Raw genomic sequence first — 25,430 nt, 5'->3', positions numbered from 1 at the left:
TTGAAGTCAGTGAAATAATTTAGTGGGACAAACAATTGTACATATACATAAATTAACATACGTGTCATGATTCTCTGTATTTTTGACACACACACACCCTTCCGTAAGGCATGACATGGTTTTTCAGCATGTGTTTAATTGTTTTATATAGTAAAACTGCCGTGTTGCCGTCCGGAGTCTGCCTGGCAACACAGCACTGCATAGTTCTGGATAAAGAAAGGATAAGGAGTCGTTTGTGGTTCCCAGGCTGTCACAAGGTCTTTATGGAGTGTAAAGTGTGTGTATGAGATCCTCTTCTCACACTCCTGTATGCATCCACCCCGAGGCTCCCTCAGAGAAAAGGGGGGGAGGGAAGGAGGAGAGGAAGGGGGTGAGTTCATGCATCCATCAGTCCAGCTCGGAGCGCTCTGTCTGGGCCTGCAGAGACGGCCGCGGGGCAGCACGGAGCCCCCCAAAAAACTCCCAGATCATCTCCTCCCACTCCCACTAAATGCACACTCTGTTAATGTGAAGGAGATAAGGGGTTTTTTTTTGCTTCTTGGAGTCACATTTCTTTAGCAAAAAGGAGAAAATAAAGAATGGAAGAAGTCAAATAAAGGAGCAGGTGTGCACTGACTTATTTCTCCTGTGTATCTGCGCTACGTCCTCCTGAACGAGCGAGGATGAGTCATCCTTTCTGAAGGTTTTTCTGTGCAGTCTCTTTGGGAAAAGCCAAAAAACGCCTCCATGATACCCAGAAAAAAAAGGAACAAGAAACGTCCATTGTTCTTTCTGGTCGCCAGTGCAAATGGAGCTCGACTTACTTTGCTCCGAAGCTTTCTGAAAGCTCAAGAGGTACAAAAAAAAGGTGCGTTTCATTTCCAAGCTGGTGTTTAATCTCCTCCGCTGCTCTACACAGGAGGGTCAGTTGAAGAGGATGGAGTCCGGGTCTCTGTTGGCGATCTGCGCCATGTGTTTCAGGATGTCTTTCTTGGTGATGATTCCCAGCAGCCTCCTGGTGACACACAGAACACAAAGTCACGGAAAAAAGCAGATTACTTCACATCATACTTTGTCTGCTTCGTCACGGAAAGTCAAGAGGACGGAGAGAAAGCAGAGCCGAGGTCTGGCCTCTAGTTCCTGACTGTTTTTATTACCGTCCCAGAGGGGAAGCGGCTTGCTGCGGGGGGGATGAGAGCGACAGGCAAACACAAAGTAAACAAAGGAGAGGAGGGCACGCACATTAATGCTGACACATCGCTTGCAAACACCATCACACAAGAGTCCACTCAAGAGCTGAAAACAACAGCGTGGTCTCCTGGACGGCTGACAGGTCATTAAACAAAACGCAACCAGGTCTCGACACTGAACATGTGTGCTGGAGGAACAATTTAATCGTGCATTAAAGAGACACGATGTCAAGTTTGAAGGACGATATAAAACGCTGTGATAGTTATTGGTCCACAAAACACTTATTTTTCTTCCGTTTAACACACTGTGGGGTTCTACTGCTACAACCGAGCCAGGTCTGTTACTGCCAGGAGCCTGTGGGGCTAACGTTAGCGTTAGCATTAGCATGTAATTGGCTTTTGTGGCTAAAATGGGTTTTCCTTAGTATAATTTACACCATTTTTCTGTGAGTTAAAAGCTTTAAACGTTGGTTTCTACTGCTCTTTTCAGCAGTTAGGGTTTTAATAAAATGCACTTTACAAATAGATGTGATAGATTGATTTAAAGAGAACCATGTCCAGAATTCTTTAAGCACTTAATTTAATAATTCTCAATTGTTTCTCTAGTATTGCGAAACATAAACTGTAGAGAACTCCTTTATACCTTCAGCTAAAAATGTTCCTTTTAACTCAGATTTGTATGTTTTGATCAGGATTATCTAATGCTAAGCTAGCTACTGAAAGATTTATGCAAAACTTAACATGATTTATCGCCGAGATGAATCACCAGATTTGACTGAAAATATAGAATTGGAAAAATACTACTAAAAAAAAACGTCAGAAATAAATATAATATTCAAAAAATAAAAATAAACATAAGTAAAAATAAATATAGGCAATAAAAAGATAAACAATAATAAGTTAAAGCAAAAATGTGCAAATTGTACTACAATAAATAACATGTACTGTATATCATTTAACATTATGACACCTTTAATGTGTTCATTGGTTTTGTTATCAATCCCACTAAAAGCACTCTGTAGAAACCACAGCTGAAAATGACGACGAACACATGATAACATTTCAACAGCCCAGAACAAAAACACGGAATAAAACAACCAAGCAGCTTTGAAACTCGGATAGCTTCTCAGAATGACTTCCCCTTGGATTCCTCTGTTGCTGAGAAAATACCGCACAAACACAAATGATCCGACAGACCATTTAGGCTCAGAAATGTGACCCAGTCGGAAAACAAAAGAGCCAAATAAAAAGTAACCGCACTCTTCAGAAGTTTCAAGGCTGGATGACGGAGGATGTTTCTGTCAGAATCACGTCTCATGTTTCAACCCTTCTTTTCCAAAGTGTGCCGTAACTAGCTGACAAAAAGAGACCCAGACGGGGGGTGTATGGTGGCTACAGTTGATGACGGAGTCAGCCTTGAGCTAAAGATAACGACTTGAATAAATACATTCTGGGAAAATACCATTGTGGCCAGTCAGAGCGATAAAATGAACAGCATCCATTGGAGGAATCGGAGATCATACGCTGCTCTAGGTCACGGTGTCATTCCCAGACAGCATAACCCGCTTCATCAGGACAACGCTCCTCTGCCCCTCTCCCCCTCAAGCTCAAACATCCCCCGCTGTGCCTTCTCCTGTCCCCGTTTACCCAGAAAGAAACGTGTGATTCCTCTTCACACGTGGATCCACTCTGGGATAGTTTCAGCCTCCTAGTGTTGGCCGACCCAGCGGCCCATCTGAGGGGAATATGTGCGAGTCCTGAAGAAGTCGTTGAGTCTGTCAGCGGTCCTTTCAGCAGCTGTGCGCAACGGCCCCGGGGAACCTGAACAAGATGTTCTGGGGGCGGCAGATGAATGCCTGTAAAGCTAAATCACGGGCTCTTCTGAGGCTTTCGTTGACAGCCGCTTCTTTTTGACTTGGTTTGAATTCAAGTTTAAACTCGTATGTGTAACCGCAAGGCGATGCATCGAGGAACTTTACAGATCTGCAGATGCAATCTTAAAGGGCCCTCCGCTGGTTTGACAAATTAAGATTAGTTTACAGTTTGTTTCCCATTTTCTCCTAAATCAACTGTTCCATGTGTCCCCTTTTTCAATGTTTATCCAGTTAGACCAAGACTAACTCGAGTCAACGAGTTGCTTCCGATCCTGTGGGGGAATTCATACGGTATGGAAGCCCAGAGAGGCCGAAAAGTAGTGCAACAAGTGTGTGTGATTTTAAAAAAGATTGCCGGAGGATAATCCTTCCAAGTTCCTTAGTTTTACATCATTGAATCAGGTGGGAAAGAATTTGTTTTAAAATGTGTTTTATTTAGATTTTTTATTAGTTATTTAAAAAATATATTTATAAAATAGTTTAAAAAGAAAGAAAAATCTCGTCAAAATTATTTTAATTTTCTCTTTTTCGTGTGTAAAAACAAAAACAAAAATCAAAGTTTTGTCCCGTCAAATACTTAATTAGCTTCATGTTTTCTTCCAAGTGAGTTTGAATGTCTTCATGTTTTCCATTTATGTAGCACACTTGGTTACATGCACTTAATGTACCTGGTGTAAAACTCCAAAGATACACCTGAACGCTTTAAAGCCTAGAATTTGGACTAGTGGCCCCTTGTGGCTGATATGAGTATGACAGCACTCACATTTTACTTTCCTCACTTGCCTCTCTGGGCCTCCGTAGCTCCGTGTGTGTTCGAAGCAGATCGGCACAAACAGAAACCGACGCTTATATCGTTACACTTGTTCAGGGTACTCTAAGCTGTGTGTGTGTGTGTGTGATAGAAAGGATCTCAAACAAAGAGAAAAATAACGATGTTGGGAGAGGTTAAAAGCATGTTTTTAAGTGACTTCCAGCAGCTTTAGGGTTGCTTCTTCTCAAAACAAACAGCTCTATCTCCTGGCTGTGCATCTATTTGTGGATTTACTAAAGTGTATTGGTCAGATGGATTCACACCAACAAACAGCGATAACCTGGCTCGAATGTTTTCAGCAGAAAATATGAAAATCTGTGGTTTTTAAAATATTTTTCAAGCAAAAGTGCCCAGTATTTGTTCCAGGAAAATGATATGATTAATAGTTAATGTTCGTTTTACTACTCAGCTAAAGCTTTACATGGTTTATTTAAAAGTACATAAACAAACGCAGTGTGGGACTTTTTACTACTACTTTGGTTCGGTTGAAAGGGTTGGTTTTGGGAGGGAAATGTCCTCATCTTTGATTTTATGTTCCTCCTCTCTTAAAGACGCTCTCAGTGCTGAGCAGCAGCGATAGCTCTCAGCTCACGTTCCCCGGCAGTCCATAAATCATCGTGCTTAAAGCGGCGGGGCGATATAATTTTACGAGCGACATGAAAAACATCTCCATGGCAACAACACGGATGCTTCCCATGAGCTTAATGCATAGTGTGTCTGAAAGGAGCTCTGAGGACGTAAAGTTAATGGTAATGAGGTCAGAGATGTGGGTAAATGTACCTGAAGAATCGTCCCTCCCTGCTCCTCCCTCCATTAGCTCTCCATGTCTCCCTCCCTAACTCCTGTGCCTCCTTTCCTTTAATCCATCACCTGACAGCATGACCTCCTGCATGTCCTCCTTCCAGCTCTTTACAAGCTCAATTTCCTGGAGTTGTCTAACTTTAATGTCTACATGCGTGGGACAGCGGTCAGTTTATACATTCGTCCACCTTTCCTCCCGTCTATCCGTCCCCCCTTCTTCCTTTCTGACGTCAGAAATAGCTTAAACAGTCCATAAATCAAGCGCTCCCCGAGTTTGTTCTCACCCGTTATGTGTGACCAGACACTGGCGCAGCCCCAGCTTCCTGAAGATGTCCACAGTGATGTCCATGGGGGTGTGGTCTGTGACGGTGAAGGGGCTCAGGTCCAGGATGCCTCGCAGGCGGATGGGCGGGGGGCCGTCGGGGTCCTGAGCCGGAGCGTGTTCGGTGAAGAGAACCTGAGAGGCGCTGACGATGCCCTCCTGACGCTTCCGGGCGTTATCTGAGGAGAGTTTGATTTGATATAAGTAAGGACCTTGATCATTTATGAAATACAGCAACAGCCACACAACCCAATTCAAACCCAATTTCCCCTAAAAAAATCTGCTATTTCCTATTATGACGGACAGCTCACGCAGTCCTGACCTATAGATATGAGCAGGTCTCTTCTGAGTACGAATCCCACCAGCCTCTGAGACTCCTGGGAGACGACCACAGGGAAGCCGCTGTAGTGAGTGTTCTCCACCAGGGTCTGTGGAGAACAGGAGCATGTTATAGAAAATACAGATCGACATCCACAAGGACAAAGGAAACCAGTTTTGACAGCTGAGAGTCGCCCTCTCCTCACAGGTTGGGTGTATAATCTCGTTCTGATTTAACATAACCACATGTGCTTTCCGTGTTTAACTCCGTACCTCCACCTCCCCCACTGTCATGCTCTCCTGCGTGAGCACGGCTAGCGCGGGGTCCGCCCTGCGGGGCCGCATCACGTCCACCGCCAGGCTGCTGTGCTCAAACTCCTCTTTGGCCTCCAGGAAGGGGTACCCGTTCAGCCGGATGTGAGCCTGCAGAGGAGGGAGCACCATGTTTTAAAAGCACAGTCAACCACACACCCCAGCAGCCTGTGTGTCTGGATTAGCCCCGCCCCCACAAGTACTTTCCCTTTACAATAATTACACTACATGTGTACAATTAGGCAGGCATCTCATAGAAATATGCTATAATTAAGACCAGTGTGTGTGTGATGGAATAGTGGCATTAAAAGCTGTTAATGTGGGCTTTTATTGAAACAAATAGTCCCTAAATGGTTGTTTTTCCCCAGTTTTGCTTCTACATATCTTGTTAAAAGCCGGGTTTATTTGTGTCTTTTTGGCCAGGATGTATGTGACACACACACACACACACACACACAACACACACACACCACACACCTCGTAGATCCCCTCTCTCCCGAAAGCGTCCGCCACCCATTTGCTGGTCATGGTGGCGGCCATGAGGGGCACGATGTACTCCAGCCCCCCCGTCAGCTCGAACATGATGACCACCAGGGACACTGTCATACGAGTCACACCACCTGGGGAGAGAGAGGGAGGCCGGGGGAGAGAGGGGGTCCACTGGTTGTCAAGGGTTCAAAAACAAGTTCTCTTTTGTCGGTTAGAACATGGAGATGATTATACGCTCTCGGTTATAATAGCGGGGTCATTCAGAGATATTTTATTGCATTCACATGTCTTCAGCGTGAGACGGAGGACAACTAAGACGCTACTGTCCAGTTTTCCTCTCTCAGAGTTATGGCTCATTTTACAACCAATGAAAAGGTTTTTAAAGAAGAAACAACTTTATTTATCAAACGGGGAAACTGTCCCGCAGCAGGGGGGGGGGGGGGGAAGAAGAGGCTTTCTTTATATTATTTAATAGACATATTACTGAATAGCGTATTTGGTATCCATGAAGTCGTTTGGAAGACAACTCTGTCAGCGCTTTTCTACATCTTTAAAAAGCCTGATTCCTCATGTGATGTTAAACTTTCAAAGTGTTATTGTTAGGTACTCGCCCTCAGTTTGTCCGCAGCAGATTTGAGGAGTTTAGAGCAACTAACGGGTCATTTTTCATACTAAATATAATATTTGGAAGGCAGACGGCCTCTGGGTACACCGTGATTTGAAAGCGTTTACTGTGTGAAGACGTAACACACAGAGACAGATTGTAGAGGAGCTGAAAGAATAACATCTTTCACTTTGAAGTCAGATTGGATTCAGTGTGGGGAGGGCTACTAACGAGTACAGAATGTGCCTTAATGGAGACAGAAATATGTTCCTGAGACAAAGAAACTCTGTCAGAGATCTACTCGACAAGAGCTCCAACTTTAGACAGAAACAGAGTCCAGACGTCCCCACATACACCCAGCTGCTCTCTGACACGCCAACACATTCCCTGAACATGTTACCATGCTCAGAATACCTCCGCCCTGTCAGGACGTCCTGCAAGAAACACGCTGCTCAAAGGAGGATGCATTCACCTCTTTTCTAGAAATCAAATTTGAAGTCTTTTATTTGTATACAGAGCTTTTTATGGCCTAGCACCTACCTCTACATCCACCTGCTGTTTTAATTGACATGTTACGCCTTTAATTGTCTTTTTATAAGTTGATCTTTATGTTTTCTCAGCGTTTTTATCTTAATCTGTCTGAGTTTTGATTCAGTTTGTCGTTCCTGTTTTACTCTTTTTTTCCCCACTTCAAATAAAGTGTATTACTATCATTTAATCATCTTTCTAACAGATTAACCCCCTAAGCTGGCGCCTCACCTAAGCACGCGGCGGCGCCCACCATGGCGTAGAGCCCCGGCGTGATGCAGTCGGCCCCCGGGGAGCACCACCCTTTGAAGAGGAACGAGTCGTGGTGGTAGTAGGCCAGCTGCTCCATGCCCACTCCAAGCAGCCGGCCCGCGATCGCTCCCACCGCCATGCTGGGGATGAAGAGCCCGGAGGGGACCTGGTGGAGGAGGAGGAGGAGGAGGAGAGGACGTGTTAGACAGAGGTTCATAAGAGCTGAGGAGCAGCTGAGATTTAGTTATAAGAAGTGTTATTGATTTTCACAAGCTGATTGCATCCCTGCAAAGCAAGATAAGAATTATGGAAGTTTAGCGGCACGATTGTTTGAATAAAACGGCCCCTAACGCTTCCAAAAGTGCCACATTTCAAGCTTTTGGATGTTTTTTTGGTCTATAATCTTCAGGAATTCCCTAATTTTATTCAGAATTCATTTTTATTATATGAAAAAGGGAAATGAATAGTCAAAGGGGGCTTCTCATTTTCTTTTTAAGGCACTTTTTATGCGTCTGATTAATGGATTTTGTCCAAAGAATGACTGTAAGGGTGGGATTGAAGTTCCCCTGCAGACTATAAATATGTAATACATTGTAAATAGCATGTTATAATAATAAATGTATTTCGTAAGCGCTTTTACAGATGCTCAAAGTCACTTTACAGAGGTAATAATAAAGAGAACATAAATAAAGTAAAAGTCAGATTATAATATTAGGTGGTAGAATTAATGAGTTCCACTATTTAGTATTTACATAAACGTGTAGTACATTGTTTTGAACACGTTATTAAAGGTATTTAAGGACAGAATTAGCATTAAAGCGAGTATAACCTCCCCTTTAAAGGCAGATTATAATTTAATTACGATGCTTTTGCTATCATCACTATAATTAGCCGTTCCTCTTCTCTTTATTTTACACCCACAGTGAGTCCATGCGTGCGAGTCATGTTGCAGAGAAGCCTCCCAGAGTTTTAATTACACGTCACGTCAGGCCGCCTAATGACTGAGTCACAATCTGGTTCCAGAAATATTAAAGACAGCTGTCCTCCATGCAATTTCACATGCTGAGTGCATAGAGAAGGATGCATTATGGGTAATGTACGCTCTCTTCCAGCTTATTATTGTTATTCCTGGCTGCTCCTTCAGTCATTGTTGGGGAGATAATTACTGTTATGTTTCATTTCTGCAATTTTATTAATGTTATTCCTGGCCGTTCGTTCCATATTTTATAGGTGCACTTGTTTTTTATAGTGCTGTTTTGTATTTCTTACCGTGGATGTCTTGCCTCTGTATTTAATGTTCTTTTTACTTTTTATTTATTGACTTGGTTTGTCCGTACGTGAACTTCGCTCAAATTAAAGAACGTATTTCTTTACAGGCAGTAAAAGTTAAACAAGGCGAGGAAACATGCCTTTTCGTAAGACTTCAATCCAGTTTGTTTGACTGAAATAAGAAAAAAATTACATATAGCCTAAGAAACCAAAACCAGCATCAGCTCCAATCGACCTCATCGATCCCAGAGGAGTTCCAGAAGTACTGAGCAGTGTGGGTGTGTGTGTGTGTGTGTGTGTGTGTGTGCATCATGTCTGGACGAACCTTCATGCCGAAGGTGATCACGGTGATCATCATCTTGAAGATAAGGGCGAGGGCCAGCTGCCAGAGGGCCGTGTACAGACCCACTCCTGCGGGCCGGTCCGCCAGGCTGTTTCCCACAGCGGTCTCTGTGTTGTTCAACTGCAGAGGAAGGGGGAGGCACAGAGGGAGAGGGAAATAAACACAGGGAGGAGGGGGTGAGATATAAAAAACAACATGTGAGGAATAGAAAGCGGCAATTTAAGTAAATATCTAAGATGTGACACGGTTCCCTCTCTCTATGTTTGGTTACTATTAGGAATGAAAATGACACACTTCACTTATTCTCTCCCAAAACAAACACTCCTCCCTTCCGCCCACACACACACACACACACACACATACAGATCCTCCTCCCACCTGTTTGTATCCGCAGAGCTGCGAGGAGTCGAGCAGCGAGCAGTCGTTGAAGAGCTCAGCGATCAGCTCCGCTCCGCTCATGCGGGTGTAGCTGTTGGGGTAGGCGATCAACGCCGTCACCGCCGTCACCACCAGCACCTCCATGACGGGGTAGTGACCCAGACGGGTGGTTTTACCTTACAGGGAGGAAGGGGAAGGCTTTAATAGGCATACTGGGGAATCGTTAAAAGGAAAAGGGTTTGGAAGGTGTGTTTTTCCTTTTTAAAATCACTAAAATAACAACATTTCTCATAGAAAGAATCTTTCAAAACTGACATTATTGTACAGAAATGTCATATTTCTGTCTAATTTCCATCAAGAGTGAGAATAACTAGAAGCTTAACATGTGATATTTTACCATCATGACTTTATTACTTAAATAATATACAGTTTACACTCACCAGATCCGGTATCACACATCATATTTTGCAGAATTCTGAGCAACTGTGAAACCATTTCTTCCTTATTTTTGGTGAATTAAATGGTCAAATAAATTAAAATTGCCTTTATATGATTTAGGCATCATGACGGTGTACAAAAGACATGTTTGAGTTCTCTCTACTAGCCATGATCGTGCTGCTTCCATAGCGATGCATGACCAATGACCTCACGGTAAGTAAATGATGACAGGAGCTAAAAAAGCCCTAAAACTGTCGGGGGTTCAGAGTGTTCAACAGAACACACACACACACACAGCACTCACGTCTCCTGCACCAGGCGATGTTGGCCCTGATGAACAGCGCCCCCCAGAGGCCCCCGAAGATCCCCAGCAGGATGAAGGGGGCCAGCTCCACCAGGTGCCAGGGGGCGTGGAACTCCACGTAGAAGAGCACCAGCCGGCTGTTCCCGAACGGGTTGATGGAGCGCAGCGTGAAGGCGGCGACCAGCGCGGCGAAGAAGGAGCGCCACAGCGTCTTCAGAGGGAAGTAGTAGCTCACCTGGAGGAGAGAATAGGACAGAAAGGATATATGAAATCACAGAAAGTCAATAATAGTCTATCAGTGGAAGCTAAAATAAGTCCCTAAAGTGTGTAAAAAGCTGGTTGTATTCAGCAAACACCCTCTGAGGTTTCATAAACGCAGTGGAATAATCATTTGCATCACATTGATTTGTCAAAAAATAAACAAACTCTGGATTTTTTGTTCAGCAAAACTGCAAAATCATGAGTAAATGAGCATTTCAGAGCTCAGCTGGTTTATTTTTTGCTTCAGTAAGCAGCATTTTTACTAAAGGGAGTCTCCTTAAAGAAATACTATTATCCTCATCCCTAAACTGCACAGGGTGTTTTGCTGTAGACAGATTATAAAGCTCCTGAGACACATTTATATCCAGACCATCAGCTGCTGATGCACGGACAAGGACATCTCAGCCTTCTCACCTCCTCCAAACTAAACAGCACTCCTCCAATGGGAGCACCGAAGGCCACGGACACACCCACCGCCGCTGCTGCAGACAACACCTGCAGGAAAACACACACACACACACACTTATTGGAACTGAGAAGACAATCAAACAGCCATGAAACAGAGGAACACTGTGTTCTCCTTTTTATTAACCAGCGGTTCTGTGATGAAGCCAAATTAAAAACCCCAAAATGAATGATTTCTTTCCTTAACGACTGTTTTTCTAGTTTTTTGGATACTAAACAAACTGTTCCGAGAAGTTAAATGACTCTTTCTGTGCAACGGAGTCTTGTAGCTTCAAAGGAAAGCAACTCCAACTCCCCAGAAAATATCCTTTTAAGGTTGAATACCGAAACAAAATGAGCATTTCTCTAGCTAAACTGACACAACCAACCCCTGAGCCAGCATTAAAAACCCCCCTCCCGCTGCACCTCTCTCCGCTTGGCCTCGTTCTTGCGGTACTTGGTGAACAGGTGACACAGGATGTTGGCGCAGCAGCAGGCCACGTGCACCAGAGGGCCCTCCTTCCCCAAGCTGAGCCCCGAGGACACGGCCAACACCAGGGTGATGGTCTTTATGATCAGGGTCCACTTCCCCAGGTAGCCGCGGATGATGAAGCCACTCAGGATGGTTTTAATCTGAGGGGCAAAAGGAGTGTGTGGAGAAGCATCAGTTCACAAACTAACGGAAGGGGTGATATTTCAGTTTGTTTTGTGGACATTTTTCTTCCAAATAAGCCGTTAATCCTGCGTGCGTGGGCCGGATGACCTCTGTCTGACCTCTGAGTGAAAGAAAGTTCCTCTAAATTAACTTGAGGACGTTTTTTGTGTGAAAGTAACGGAGAGGTTCAGAGTGTATGTTTGCAGGGAAGAGCTGTGTTTGTGTGTTCTGGTCTGTGTGTATGAAACGGGTGAATCGGTTTGGATGTGTCATGGGTTTTACACTTTAAATAAGTAAGCACATCTCCGGCTTTTCACTCGCTCAGAAATAAAGAGTGAGACAAAGGAGACGAGGAGAAGGTCAACACTGACGGCAGGAGAGCAGAGAGCCTCAGTGTCTTTCAGTATCTGTGTTATTGCAGTTTGGATGTCAACAAATCAGAGTTGATTGAGGACTGTAGGGAAAAGGAAGGACAGAATGTTTATTCACATCAAATAAAGAAAAAACTACACATATTTTAGGGAGTCTTGAGCTGTCCGAACACACCTCTGAGTAAAAACCAAACATCTGCAAACTGTTTACACGTATGAAAACGTATTAAAATAATGAAAGCCTGCTGGAGTAACGTGGTAAAATTCAAGGGACGGGTCTTTATGTTCACTAACAGGTCAAATAATGAAGTATGAAGTGAACACGTCGGGGTTTATATTGATATAAAAAGCCATTCAGAGTGCAGCTTTACCTCGGGTATTCCTGAGCCGCATGCGTACGGAGCGAAGGCCCGGACCAGCGCCACGGCCAGGAAGGCGAAGAGTAAAGCCCAGAAGATATACATCATGTAGTTCACTATGTAGGCAAAGGGACCCTGAGGAGAAACACACACACACACAAATGGGATTAAGTTACAAATTGTATTCATAAAAGACTTCCTTGATGTGGAATATTCAGGTTTTATGGACCTCAATAATGAAACAGTTTGTCTACTAATCTAACACTTAATAAATAAACACACCGCGTTTGTACGGTACGTTTACATTGTATATGGTTGTATGTAAATGTATTATTTGGTGTATGAATGCATGTGGGCTCTCTTAATTTGCACATTTTAGTTGTTTATTCCATTTTTTTGTAAAGCACTTTAAACTGATTTGGCATGATTTGTTGCTCTAAAGTTTATTGAGTGGAGTCCAGCTTCTGTGGCGTCGTGACAGCTTACGACCAGCAGAGGGAGCTAAAGCCCCATCTATGACAGAAAAGTGAGTGACTGGCCCATTTCTATCAGGAGAAACTCTTTTCAGGTAATGGGACAAATTAAAACCGAGACCAGCTCATAGTGCATGGAAATCATTGAGTTTTCCAACATTTAAAGCCAAGACATTTGCATTTATCATCCCATCTTTCCCTCTGCAAACATAGGTTTGCTAGCTTGACTACCATGGTTCTAAGTGTGCAAAACATTCACTTCCCTCTGGATTAAATGTGTTTTGTACCTCTGCTGTCCCTGTGATGAGCTCGGCCCAGCTCTGCCACTGGGGGCAGCGGTCCCTCTCCTGGAAGGTGGTCTCGTTGGACGTCCAGCAGCAGTGCTCGTGGTTGAACCAGAAGCCGACGAGACAGATCCCCTCCTTCATGTCCGTCAGCCAGTGGGCGGCGATGTCGATGCCGCCGGCGAGAGCACCTGGAGGAGGGGAAGAGGAGGTCAGGAGAAAGGGAAGGATGCAGAGAGCAGGTTTTACATGTTCTTTTCTAGGTTAGCGGTGCCTCTGTCGAAACTTTTTTGGCTTCCCAGCATAATTTTCTTACGAAATGTCACCCTGCTGCCTATTTTCAGAGCAGTGTTGTTGCTCTGCACCTGCTTGTCTGTCACCGCATGTGAATTACCTTCAAGCAGGCAGCAGAGACAAGAGGAGAGGAGTGAACAGGTACACAGTGGACATAATGTGTACATTTCAATGAGTCTTTTTTCTGCCCCAGTTTCTCAGATGAAACAGCAGGTTCAAACTGATTCCTTCCACAGGCATTAAACAGAGTGAGTCTACAGACTGGAGGGGGGGAATATCTGTACCTGACATGAGTCCCACCAGCAGCATGAGCAGCCATCCAGAGAAGGCATCACTGACGCTGTGCAGCAGAGCCACCGTCGACTGTCTGCTCTTATTGGTGATCTGTGGACATAAAGACCAGGAGAGCAGTATGAGCATATCTTGAATTACATTACAATAAAGAGGATTGATAGTGCCACGCAGAAGGGGAGAAGGAAGAGGAGGAGGAAGGTTTTATAAATTCTATTTATTGATAATATAGACTCTACAATATAGACTAATATAGACTCTATATTATCAACCTTTCTTTGACTTTTTAGAATTCCCTCTTATTTCTTCAAAATGATCACCTTTTTCCTCCACATTTTTTTCCCTTTCTATTTTCTTTCTACTATATTCTCCAAACTTGTAATTAAAAGAAATCTATCATCATAATTGACCTCCTCTTATTTTTAGATTTCTTGAACTTTGTAGGAAAACCAGCATCAGCACTTCAGCAGCTACTAAGAACAAACTACATCACCTCAATTCTGCAGCTTCTACGTGAATCTGTGCAGCTGTAAATATGAACTCTAAGCAAGGCACGAGGAGAGAGATGTTACACTGAAACCCAAAAATCCTGAATAATGATAATCTAGCTGAGGTTTCTAAACTCTTTCCCCCCCTCAGCGCTCTCCCCCACACCTCTCTGTGTCTGTCCCGGTCCTTGCTCTTCTCTCGGACCCAGTCGATGGTGTTGAAGTCCTCGTAGGTCCCCAACCCGGGAAGCGTTTCCTCCAGGGGGTCCACCAGTTTGCTGGGGCCGCTCCCGTTCATCCCGGCCGCTCTGCTGCTGCTGGGCTCCTCATAGGGTCCTGAGAGAGAGAGGATCATATTATCATCCTCATGATCTAAATATTGTGTGGATTTGACCTGCTCTCTGAGGTCAGGAGAGGTCATACTTTTACATAGTTGTACATTAAAGACGAGCATGTGACCTGCTTCACACAGAGAGGAGTCCAGCAGAGTTTCCCACACTTTGACTTTAATAAACTCCAAGTAACATCTACTCCTACATCTATAATCTGCACCGTCACAGCCAAGAGTATAGCTAGAGGGGAAACTCATTCAAACCCAGCAGTATTCATTTCAAATAGAAACACATGTATAAATACACACACACATATAAAGCAGGATACTCTTTTCACCTTCCTTTGAACCTTAGCATTGAAGCTAACAGTGTAAACCTAGTTCTAATGGTGTTGCAAGGGGAAAGTCTTAAAGGAAATCAGATTTTAAACGGGTTTGAAGTTGAATTTCATCTACAAATATCCTCCAAAACTACAATTATTCTCCAGGAACTATGAATATGAGATATAGGGTGAGAGGTAGGATCCTATTGGAGTATAAAAACCCCATATTTGTCAAGAGTTCACCTCATAGCCTTTTGATAGTGCAGCAAAATGTCTTCAAAATCAAGTTAAACTAGAACAAAGGAAGCTCAGTTCAATGTAATGTAGATTTCTCTTTAGAATAACATGTGCTGTTCTCCAAAGATGGATATACCAGAAGCAACAATCTTGATGCAAACATGCCCATCTGAAAATATACTTTCCCACACACACATACATCCGAACACACACACCCACAAGCCTTGAGAAAGTGCTAGCAGCAGCAAACCCACTATTATTGCTGACTGAACAAAGAGAAGGAGCAGAAAATGTGCATTGTAGCCCGCTGCACAGATACTGTGCCTCACACACTATTAAAGAGTGTGTGAGGCAGATGGGGTCAGATCTATCAGCCCCACAACAAAAGAGCTCTGAGGACGTGGCAGCGCTTCAGCCGCAGACAGCAACAATTAGCAGGCGGCGGCCAATCAGAAGCAGCCCTGCGCGGAAACAGGAAGCAACACAGGAAGCGGTGACTTCCACCGATTGGAAGCGAGCGACAACAGAGTGGAAGCCGGTCATTCTGGGGCAGGAACAATCGCCTGAGCCGGGAGCAAAATGGCTTTTCATCTGAGGATAAATGGATAGATATATTCAGAATGGTCATTTGTGGTGGAGGGGGGTGCTTCCTGTCTGTGGGAGGAGATTGTAATGGGAGAAATGGGAATGCTGGGATGAGAAAGTGACATGCAAACACCGACAGGTTTATGATTAAATAGGTCAGTGACACTTATTTAATCACATACCTTAAGATTTAATAATCAAAACTATTTTAGGAATCACTTAAAAACGTGTATTTTATTTCCATTTCAACTTGTATTAATTGAGTGATTTGATTTCAATGCTGTGCTGAAATGCTATTTTTTTGCAACCGTGTGAAGTTGTTTGTAACTCTTAAAAAGATGCTGAATTAAAAATATTATTTGGAATTATATTTTAGAAAGATCACCACATTTTGTGCCTGCAGGAGGAGAATGGCTGTCCAAATGTAGCTTTTCTTCTTTGCTAGAATCTAAATCTCCACCATCTTTCCTCCACTAACTCAGCCGCCACATTGTTTAACCTGACAGAGAAGCAGAACATCCATCCACTAAAACAAAAGCAGCATTTACACCTGAGCTGACGAGTTAGACTGGTTTAAACTACGATCAGCTCCAAGAATGTGCCGGCCGAACGACAGCATGAAATGTGCTCCGTCTCTCCCTCTCTGTCACCGACACCCCAACATGCAACTCTCCCTTAAAACCCAGCCTGAAACACGTCTTTTCTTTTACCGTGAAACCAATCTACTCTCGATTTACGCAACACACCACCATCTTCAAGGCCATGACAGTCAGCTGATGGTAATAAAACCCCACAAGTAACCAGATCCAGGTGTTAGAGAGCACACTGAAGAATGTAGCAACAATTATTCTCTGCTTTGCTTCCTTGTAGTTTAACCGGTTTGTCACTTGCAAAAGATCTGGAATATTAAAGCCGTTTACCTTCCCCTCTTAAATGGATGTGCTCTACTTCAAAATGCATGCTTTAGCTAATAAATTCATGGAAAATGTATGAATATTTGGGCTGTTATTGGCCATCAAAAAGTGTCACTTACGAGCTTTATATTCAATTTCTTCTAACCCAATTTAAAAACACAAATATCATGTCATCTGCACATGAATTTCTCTTGTCACGTGTCATAAATCCCCATGTTTCCCCAGCCTCTTTAGACCCCTCATAAAGTAGTTTGTCTGCTTATATAGGTCCAGCTTAAACTGTGTTGTTTTTATAGAGTGAATGGCTGAAGATAACCACATGTTGTCCTTGTGTGCTCTTACAGTGGATTAGCCTCATGTATTGGGACTGACCTTTGTTACTCATTCATGGTAGCCCAAACACAATCACATAACCCAAACACACCGGAAAAGATTAACTACAAACAAAAAAAGTGTCTATTAATAGGAAAAGAACGACAAACACGAGCCAAATCATACCAAGAGAAAGCAGACTCATGCCATCCGAAGATTCAAATATTCACTTCTTTCTTGGAAAAAGGATTACAAAGTGACGTCAGCGCTACAGACCTCAGTTTGACCCCAGCTGCAAAGTTAAGATCGAATAAAGAGGAACTAAATGGCCTGTGACCATTGACATGCAGCACAGAAACATTTACTACATGATGAGTCAGGGCCTGCTGGGTTGGTCTTAAAGATAAAAAGGTAAAACACAACGAAGGGAAACTTCAAATTGCAACCCATTTCCAAATGCAGCAGAGCCAGGAGACAGGGGAGGAAAATACAGAAACGTATTACTCAGCCCGTGTCAGCAGAATGACAGCCTTTCTCCTAAACTCCAGATTGTATCAGACAGCAGATCTTAAAAATCTCCTCCCCCAGACTCACCGCCCTCCACCAGCACCTCCTCATCCAGCTGCTTGCTCCAGAACTCCCAGTCCATCTCAACACAACAAACCAGTCGCAGCTGAAACTCAAACTGGAATCTCTTCCCTCCTCTGAGCTCCTCGAGGAAGTGGACTCCAGCAGAGCTGTGGGAGTGAGCATCGATTGGCTAATGCGCCCGGGAAGTGGCTGGTGATTGGCTGAGCTGGTGGGAACTGTTTTTAATTGGTCCTGAGGGTTTGCGAGCTCCTCTGATTGGCTGAGGAGGTTGTCTGCGTATAGACGGGGGCTCTGTGTTTATGAGGGCTTCACCTTTTGACTCCTGAGGGTCAGGCTGTGAGTAATTTACTGTCAATTCAGTTCCTTCTGGGAACAACAAATACTGAGAAGGTCTTACGCAATAAAAGAAAAAACACTGATAAATTATGAATTTTTTTTTAGAAATCTGATGTTACATTTAAAAGAAATGACGTTCAGTTCATAGAAAATAAATAGACTCAAAAAAACCCAAACACTCGTAAATCTTCTGTTTACACTGCGGTTTCTCAATGCTGTAGAGACAGTACACCTACAGAACACGCACCAATCCTAATCCTGTTATCACCTCAGTTTTGCTAACTTCCTCTCACACAAAAAGGTGGGAGTTAGGCTTTTATGAGATAAACAGCACTCTGTACTTAAATTAGAAAAGGGCTAAATCACAACCAAATCCTTTTGGCAGCAATGAATGCCTAAATTAAAGGTTGGGTCGGGACTTTTAAAGTAATTTTACACCTTTTTAGTCCGCCTCCTGGAGTCACAATGGCATATTTTGAATGTCAGTAATGTGAGTATCTTAATTGGGAAATATCGCAGCTGTTCAGTTAATCCCTGAATAGCAAGTCATTCACTGTAAGAAGCATCTGTGTCACTTCTATGGAAAGTGCAAGCAGAGCAGGAAACTGGAACAGACATTTGTCAGTATTTCTGATATCTCAAAGACCAAAAGATTAATCTAGTTAATACTCAATAAACTAAATAATAAATTAGCAGCAGTTCCACTTTCTACATCTTCAAATGCAGTGGAAAAACATCCCAGGTATATTTCAACATGCACAGTGCCGATCCTTCCCAGAAAATCGGTCAGCAGAACAGAGTCCCTGGATAAACTCTGCTCTTTCCAAACAAGAGACGTCCTGCTGAGCTCAGCGCTGTGTGTGTGTGTGTGTGTGTGTGTGTGTGTGTGTGTGTGTGTGTGTGTGTGTGTGTGTCAGAGTACACTATAATCTTACATTTTCACAGAATATCAACAGAACTGGACCCCCTGTTTTCGCCATAAGCCTGCGTCACAGTCTACTAACACTCACACGTTACATTCTATTTTTCCAGATTCATATGAGTACACACACACACACACACACACACACACACACACACACACACGAGGATTTGAACCTTGAACTCCCGAGGTCTGGTTGCCATGGGAATTGGCGTCTCACATGACCCCCGGCGCCGACCAACAACATCCCTGGAACATGTCGATGTGGAGCTGGGCTGTCAGTACGGGTTTGAGATCATATCTCCTGCATCAGAGGAGATCGAATAAAAGGAGGAATGTCTCTGCCGTTGATTCGATTATTTTTTACGTCCAGGAGATAAAGTTTTCCACGTGCCGGAAAGTAACGGGACATGATGCAAAGTTCTGGAAAACTACAGAGACAACTTCAACAAAAAAACGGATCAGATTCAAGAGGGAAGGAAACACTTCTGAAGGTTTTTATCAAGCCGGGATTTCCTTTCATTGGTCTACACTAATCTAACCCACTTCCACACACAGAATCAGCTGGGTATTAAAGGGGCCCTACTCTGCTCTTTCCCTGTAGGGTGTTCTGTAAATGGTCTGCAAAGGCTCTAATCCCTGTGTTCCCTCCAGATTTAGTTTCTCTCCCACACTCCCCCAACCTGCCTCCATTTGTTTACTTCCACAACATAGTGACATCACTACTTAGAGCTCCAACACATTGTCAGGATAGGCTAAGGGGCGGGACATCGCTAAGCGGTGGACCAATCACAACAGAGCTGTTTTTATACATTTAAATAAAGTGATCATGTTCAAACTAGAGCAGGCGATCATTTGATGAATCAACGAGGGGAACCATATGTTTTTTCTTTGGACATTGGGAAGAAATTGAAGCAGTTTTTCAAGCAAACTTGCAAAACTTTATCTGATTACTTTCCCTGAAATGTGAGGATCTGCTGCCCATTTAATTTGATGTGATGTCCTTTTTCTGACATCTTAAAAACCAAAGGATTGATTTATAAAAACAATCATTTCCATTATTTCCAATGATCCAGCCCTACAGATCATATCTTTTCACAGCCTTATACTTTGCAAGCATCATTACCCTTTACGAGTGATCTCAGTCACAGAAAGCAACAATCATCAGCGCTGGAGGTTCATTTATTACTCATTCAGCATTTGAGTCACACCTTCTAAAGGTTAGCAGTGAACCACTATAACCACACGGCTGCAATTCGACTGCACTTCATGAGCAATTCACCGTCAAAGGAACTAGAGGAGCACCTGTGGTGGAGTCTGAGGTTGTTTTGATTCGAGCATGTGAAGAAGGGTTCTGCAGCAAAGGGAAGGATATGTTAGCGGAGCAAAACCCTCTCTCCTTTCATGGACCAAAGAGCAATTTTTAAGGCTGTTGTGAAATTCATAATGTCCCGGGATGACCTCTGCTTTACCACGCTCTGCAGGAACCAGGGGCGCAAGATAAGAGAAACTGATACGTTTCACTCTGAAGCTCGCTAGTCTGTTCTTTAAAGGTTAAAATGCTTTCCTCTGCCATCTCTTTTCTCACCTCGCCTTCCTGTTTCACACATGTGACCACCTGAAGTAAACTGGGTAGAATAAAAAAAAGCCTCACACACACACACACACACACACACACACACACACACACAAACTGTCAATCATTACATCCTGTTGTCACTAAGGCGTACAACAGGAGCAGGTGTTCAACACAACTAGCAATACAAACTATATTAGCAACAATGATCCCCTATAGTCGCTGATGAAGCAGCTGGAACATATTTAAAAGAACACAATAAATACCCGGGAACTAAAAGAGCAGAGTAAGCTAACCAAGAAACCTTAAACCCCTCACGAAACCAGAAAAACAATTCAGAGCACCACATAAACTGTACTGCAGCTGGCCTGTTATTCACTTCATTCTGCTGCATCATTGTGGAAGGGGAATTCACTCCTCCATCTTTTTTTTTTTAACCCTAATGTGGTTTTTTCTCCCTTCTGTTCAATATTCATTCCAGTATTGTGCAGCTTTTTGAGAGTGAAACGAGGAACTGAAAGAACACATATTTACCACTTTTCTGCTTCCTCTTCACAATGACGACTACAGTTCATTATGTAGGTGGTAGAGAGGTGTCAGCACTTTGAAATATTTCCAAAAAGACGATGAAACAGAAGAGGAAATCAGCCGGTTTAGGTTGAGTCCCATCAACAGCCTGCATACTTTTAGTCCTAAATGCATTCATGCTGCTATCAGGCGCTGCTATCACCTCTTCTCTGACGTTGTGCTCTTCTAAATATCACACAGGACAAGCAGAGGCATGCCGACTACCTTCAGAGTGCAGAGGATTTCATGGGACAGGGGATCTTTTATATGATGTAGGCTTCACACCCCATAATGTACTTATGGAATTACAACGCATGAAACACTAGCTGAAAGCCTAACGTGAAGGTGAACACAACAGGCGCACTTTCCAGGAATATTGCTCAAGAATAGCTTCTCCGTATAGCTGTGGGTAACAATCCCAGTCCAGTGTTTAGACTAGCAACTCTCCAACTCTCTTAAATAAACATTAGAGTCTAATGAGTCCCTGAGCAACAGGTTACCCAAGGAGGAATGATTAGCACGGTGCTGAGAATGGATTTAAAAGGAACTGCTTGGCAACGAGTCCAAGGGCTCGCTAATGAGCGTTGACTGTGGGGAGCAGCACTTTCCACTGCAGGAGAAGCGGAGTGAAAATGCTAAGATATGGGAAATAAAATGCTAATTGCTAAGGATGCTAAGGCATGTTTCTTTTCCTACACCTGCACAGAGACTTATTAGATAACCTCGTGCCGTTACAGATAGGTCAGAAGTCGTTTCAAACTTTAATGTTGGACGATGGAGGGTGAAATTATCTTGGCCTTCTGATTTCCCCGGAGCCTGACACCGTTTATAATCAGCTGGAGCAGCGAAGCACTACTATCAGGAGAACTGCAGTTTAGCTGATCCTCCAGTTTCTACTTCACTACACACAGACACACACACACACAGATGGGTTAGGATTCACAAACCCGCCGTGTAATTTTAGAAATACACGGTTGTCGGTTTACAAACAGCTGACGCGGCGCCCCAGAAGCTGCAAACCCGTCTGCAGACTTTCTTCCTGTTGGCACACTGAGAGTCTGGTGATGTCACTGTGACCTCAGTAGTAACCAGGCAGCTCATATCACTGTTCTGCAAGCTGTGTATAGTCCTCATATCCACATATTTATACATTTCATATTGCATTTATTGTACCCTAAAGTATTTCATTTCACATTTAGTTTTATGATATTCTATTTTATATGGACATAGTTTGATTCCACTAATTTGCGTTGTTTTATTTAATTATATTGTACGTGGCATTGGAAAAGGTGCCTGAAATGTATGATTTTTAATGCAAAAACTGGCAAATAAAGCCTTTGAATCTAGTTTTTTGGTACATTTTAAAAGATAGTTGGGTTTCTATTTGTGTCATGATGACTTGAGCAATAACAGGAACAAATCTGACGCAACACTTCCCAAAGAACTCGACTCAAATCGCTGGTAATGTGCCTTAAATGATTAAAGCCCGTTCTGCAACAACAAGTCAGAAGTAATCCTCAGTCATTGTGTCGCAGAACTATTTGTTCTTCCAGTTGCTTTCATGCTATATCACATTATATTGTTATTAAATTGGATTAATTCTCCACTTGCTGCTTCTAAATGGCTCACTGAGGTCTTGAACGATGATGATGATATAAGCAAAGCAGCCGTCAATCACTAACGGGCGATAAATCTTGCACAGTCAAAGTTACAAGACGTTTTTTTTTTGGAGCTTGTTGTACGTAAGGAGGGTGAGTGACATTACGATGACATGAGTAACCGGGCAGTATAGAAACCCAGCTACTCCCAAGGACAGCAGAATTCCAGTGACTCACTTTAATGGTTTTAAAGGTGAAGTCAAACCCAAACGCTAAGTCAATAAAGCATGTGCCCGAGTGACAACACGCAGTAACTGATTTATCAGATGTATGACCACGACTCACTGAAAGCATGTGACACACACACACTCACAGAAGTATGTAAAAGGCACACATACACACAGGACGGTGTGTTCTCATGTTGTTTCTAATTCTACTTCAGGAATACTTGAGACTATGATAATAAAAGTGTGATTTCTGCATCACTGCAGCAGTCCAAAGGCTGCACAGTCGTTGATTATGATGTGAAATATCTGTTTCAGATAGCAGATAGTAAAGAGCAGGATATGACGGCATATAAAGAAGAGGAGGTATGAAATTGAAGAAGGATCAGCAGCTGGTTTTGAGCCAGAGATGGTTACACTCTTTACTGCAAAATGTGTGCAACCAAAGGAATATTTCTCTGTTTGCATACATGCTACTGAATCTGCCAAAACCTGCTCATACTGGAATTCAAGTAACCCCTTTTTTGTTTCTGGAGCTTGACTGGAAACCGTCTCTGTTACCTGAGCTGAGGGGAGGGTCGTCGTCAGCGTTGGAGAAGTCCAGCGTGGCTCCTGCAATGTCCACCATCTCGTCATCATCGTCGTCACTGGGGTGATGAAGAGTGTCAAAGCTGCCGCTGCGGTACCCGGGGTTTTCCATCTCTTCTAATCCTGTTTACAACACAACAAGAGTCCAGTAAACACACAGCCACTGCCTGAACCATTTAATCCGGATTATATCAGCAGGGGTGGGAAGTAACCAAGTAGATGTACTCAAGTATTGTTCTTAAGTACAATTTTGAGGAAGTTCCATTGTATGCTACTTTGAACTTCTACTCCATTACATTTATGTAGTTACTTTACAGATTAGGATTAATGATGGTAAATATAATCTCCCTTAAATCAGACTTTAGTTCACCTGGAGTAAATCCAGCAGCTACCCTGCAGTATACAAAGCCATTCAAACTAGCTGCACCTTTACCAGCTCTGAGAACACTTTAATGATCAATCATTATAAAACATATCAGAGATATTATTCTGAAATGGACCAATCAGACAATGACTACTTTTACTGTCGCTACTTTAAGTACATTTAGAGGAGAGTACTTTCTACTTTCACTGGAGGAACATTTAGAATACTTTTACTGTGACAGAGTATTCCTACACTCTGGTACTTCTACTTTACTCAAGAACAAGATCTGAGTACTTCTACTTTACTCAAGTTCAAGAACAGAGTACTTCTACTTTACTCAAGTACAAGATCTGAGTACTTCTACTTTACTCAAGTACAAGATCTGAGTACTTCTACTTTACTCAAGTACAAGAACAGAGTACTTCTACTTTACTCAAGTACAAGATCTGAGTACTTCTACTACCTCTGTAAAATGATTAAACACATGCAGTGGTGTAACAGTACATTATTTACCTCTGAGTTGTAGTGAAGTCCCTCAACATTTTATTTAGGTACAGTAATTGAGTAAATCTACTTAGTTACTTAAACCACTGCAGGTTCACCAGAGCCAGTAATGCCAGCTCAGCTCCAGTTACAGGGAACTTTTCGCAACAATTGCCGCCACTATTCTTCGTAATATTAACAGAACAAACGCCTCCCTGTTAAAATCACATATAGAAAAGAAGATCATTCGCCTAAGCCCTTACTGTCGTGACCAACTGACACAAATAACCGTTGATCTTACCTACTTACTTACGTTAAATGTAAACCTGCTCGACCCACTTTACATTATTTTATACAAAAGGAAGGAATAATGGTAGAAAATGTGTTGTTTTTACCTGAAAGCAGCAGCTCAGAAGAAGTCTTGTGACTCGGATTGTCGTCTTCTTACTGATTATGTCAACAGTAGCCAATGTAAATTTGACGCTTTGCAGAAATCCTGCGTCATCCTCCGACCAAAAAAAACTGCTTTTAAAACGTAGGAAATGTACTAAGGGACGCCATAGTTTAATATCATGTTGGTAAGGTGCCACAAATGACGAACTAGATGGAAATTGTCCGCAGTACGTGTTATTTTTGCCACTTAAAACTGAAAAAGCTAGCGTCAAGTAAAATAGACCATCTACAACTTCCGGTTAGGTTTAGAGCCTACCTAACTGTTAGGTAGATGATGAATTTAAAGTACCAAATATCTGCTGTAAACGAAGGCATTTACAACAAATAATTTTACAGTTATCTCTTAGTTTCCTCTTAATTTGATACCTATATGTTTGTCGTCTACATTACATTAAATCGCTCCTCTTTTTTTCGAGATGTCACTTTGTAAATTTTACTTTGAAGGCCTCATCTCTCTATTTCCGGTTTAACGGACTCATCACAGCAACTGCCTTGCTTGACACGTTAATCTGTAAAGCAGGAAAATTAGTCAGGGAAAGAGCTATCGATGCTTCTCCATATGGGTCAGTGGAGCAGTTCGACTAATCGGTTATCTCTTCGATTTTCACTGCATTAAAATATTATGTAGTAACAATAATAAATGTGCTATTAAGGCTTAGCTTTAAAAATATAAACACGTTCCATATATATAGTTTTTTTAAATACAAAGAATTTTAATTTAATTAAGTGACTTTTTTTTACATAAAAACATGGGTTTTTAGGTTTTGAATAAGCCTTTATTATCTATTGAAATAACACGATCCATTTAAAGCTGTGTACAACTACGTCAGAAAACCAGACATGTGTTGGTATAAATATACACGATTTGTCAGTTAAATTACTTATAAAATAAAC

General features: G+C 42.7%; 1 protein-coding gene across 4 annotated transcripts; it reads right to left on the bottom strand.

The window, feature by feature from the left end:
- clcn5b (chloride channel, voltage-sensitive 5b) lies at positions 1-24,744 on the bottom strand. 4 transcript variants are annotated; one of them, XM_063900561.1, is made up of 17 exons: positions 24,479-24,744; positions 23,210-23,359; positions 14,299-14,468; positions 13,638-13,737; positions 13,063-13,250; positions 12,315-12,437; positions 11,344-11,550; positions 10,888-10,968; positions 10,213-10,447; positions 9,471-9,646; positions 9,075-9,212; positions 7,460-7,646; positions 6,085-6,227; positions 5,569-5,718; positions 5,300-5,405; positions 4,940-5,156; positions 1-994 (listed from the first exon to the last, which is right to left on the bottom strand). In XM_063900561.1, the coding sequence occupies exons 2-17, from the start codon at positions 23,346-23,348 to the stop codon at positions 904-906; spliced, it is 2,451 nt and encodes an 816-aa protein (XP_063756631.1). In that variant the 5' UTR covers positions 23,349-23,359; positions 24,479-24,744; the 3' UTR covers positions 1-903. The 4 variants fall into 4 exon arrangements, with proteins under 4 accessions (XP_063756631.1, XP_063756633.1, XP_063756634.1 ...); XM_063900563.1 differs by lacking the exons at positions 23,210-23,359; positions 24,479-24,744 and adding an exon at positions 20,794-21,031; XM_063900564.1 differs by lacking the exons at positions 23,210-23,359; positions 24,479-24,744 and adding an exon at positions 18,860-19,160.
- Positions 24,745-25,430: the final 686 nt, after the last annotated feature.

The sequence above is a fragment of the Eleginops maclovinus genome, chromosome 14 (assembly GCF_036324505.1).
Source record: "Eleginops maclovinus isolate JMC-PN-2008 ecotype Puerto Natales chromosome 14, JC_Emac_rtc_rv5, whole genome shotgun sequence".
Lineage (NCBI taxonomy): Eukaryota > Metazoa > Chordata > Actinopteri > Perciformes > Eleginopidae > Eleginops > Eleginops maclovinus.
Note: the sequence above shows the minus strand (reverse complement) of the source record. Positions and strands in the feature narration are given on the sequence as shown.

Coding starts and splice junctions, on each gene's coding strand:
- clcn5b (XM_063900561.1), bottom strand. CDS start 23,348: ATGGAAAACCCCGGGTACCGCAGCGGCAGCTTTGACACTCTTCATCAC. Junction 14,469..23,209: donor CGACCCTCCCCTCAGCTCAG/GTAACAGAGACG, acceptor TCTCTCTCTCAG/GACCCTATGAGGAGCCCAGC. Junction 10,969..11,343: donor ACGAGGCCAAGCGGAGAGAG/GTGCAGCGGGAG, acceptor GTTTTCCTGCAG/GTGTTGTCTGCAGCAGCGGC.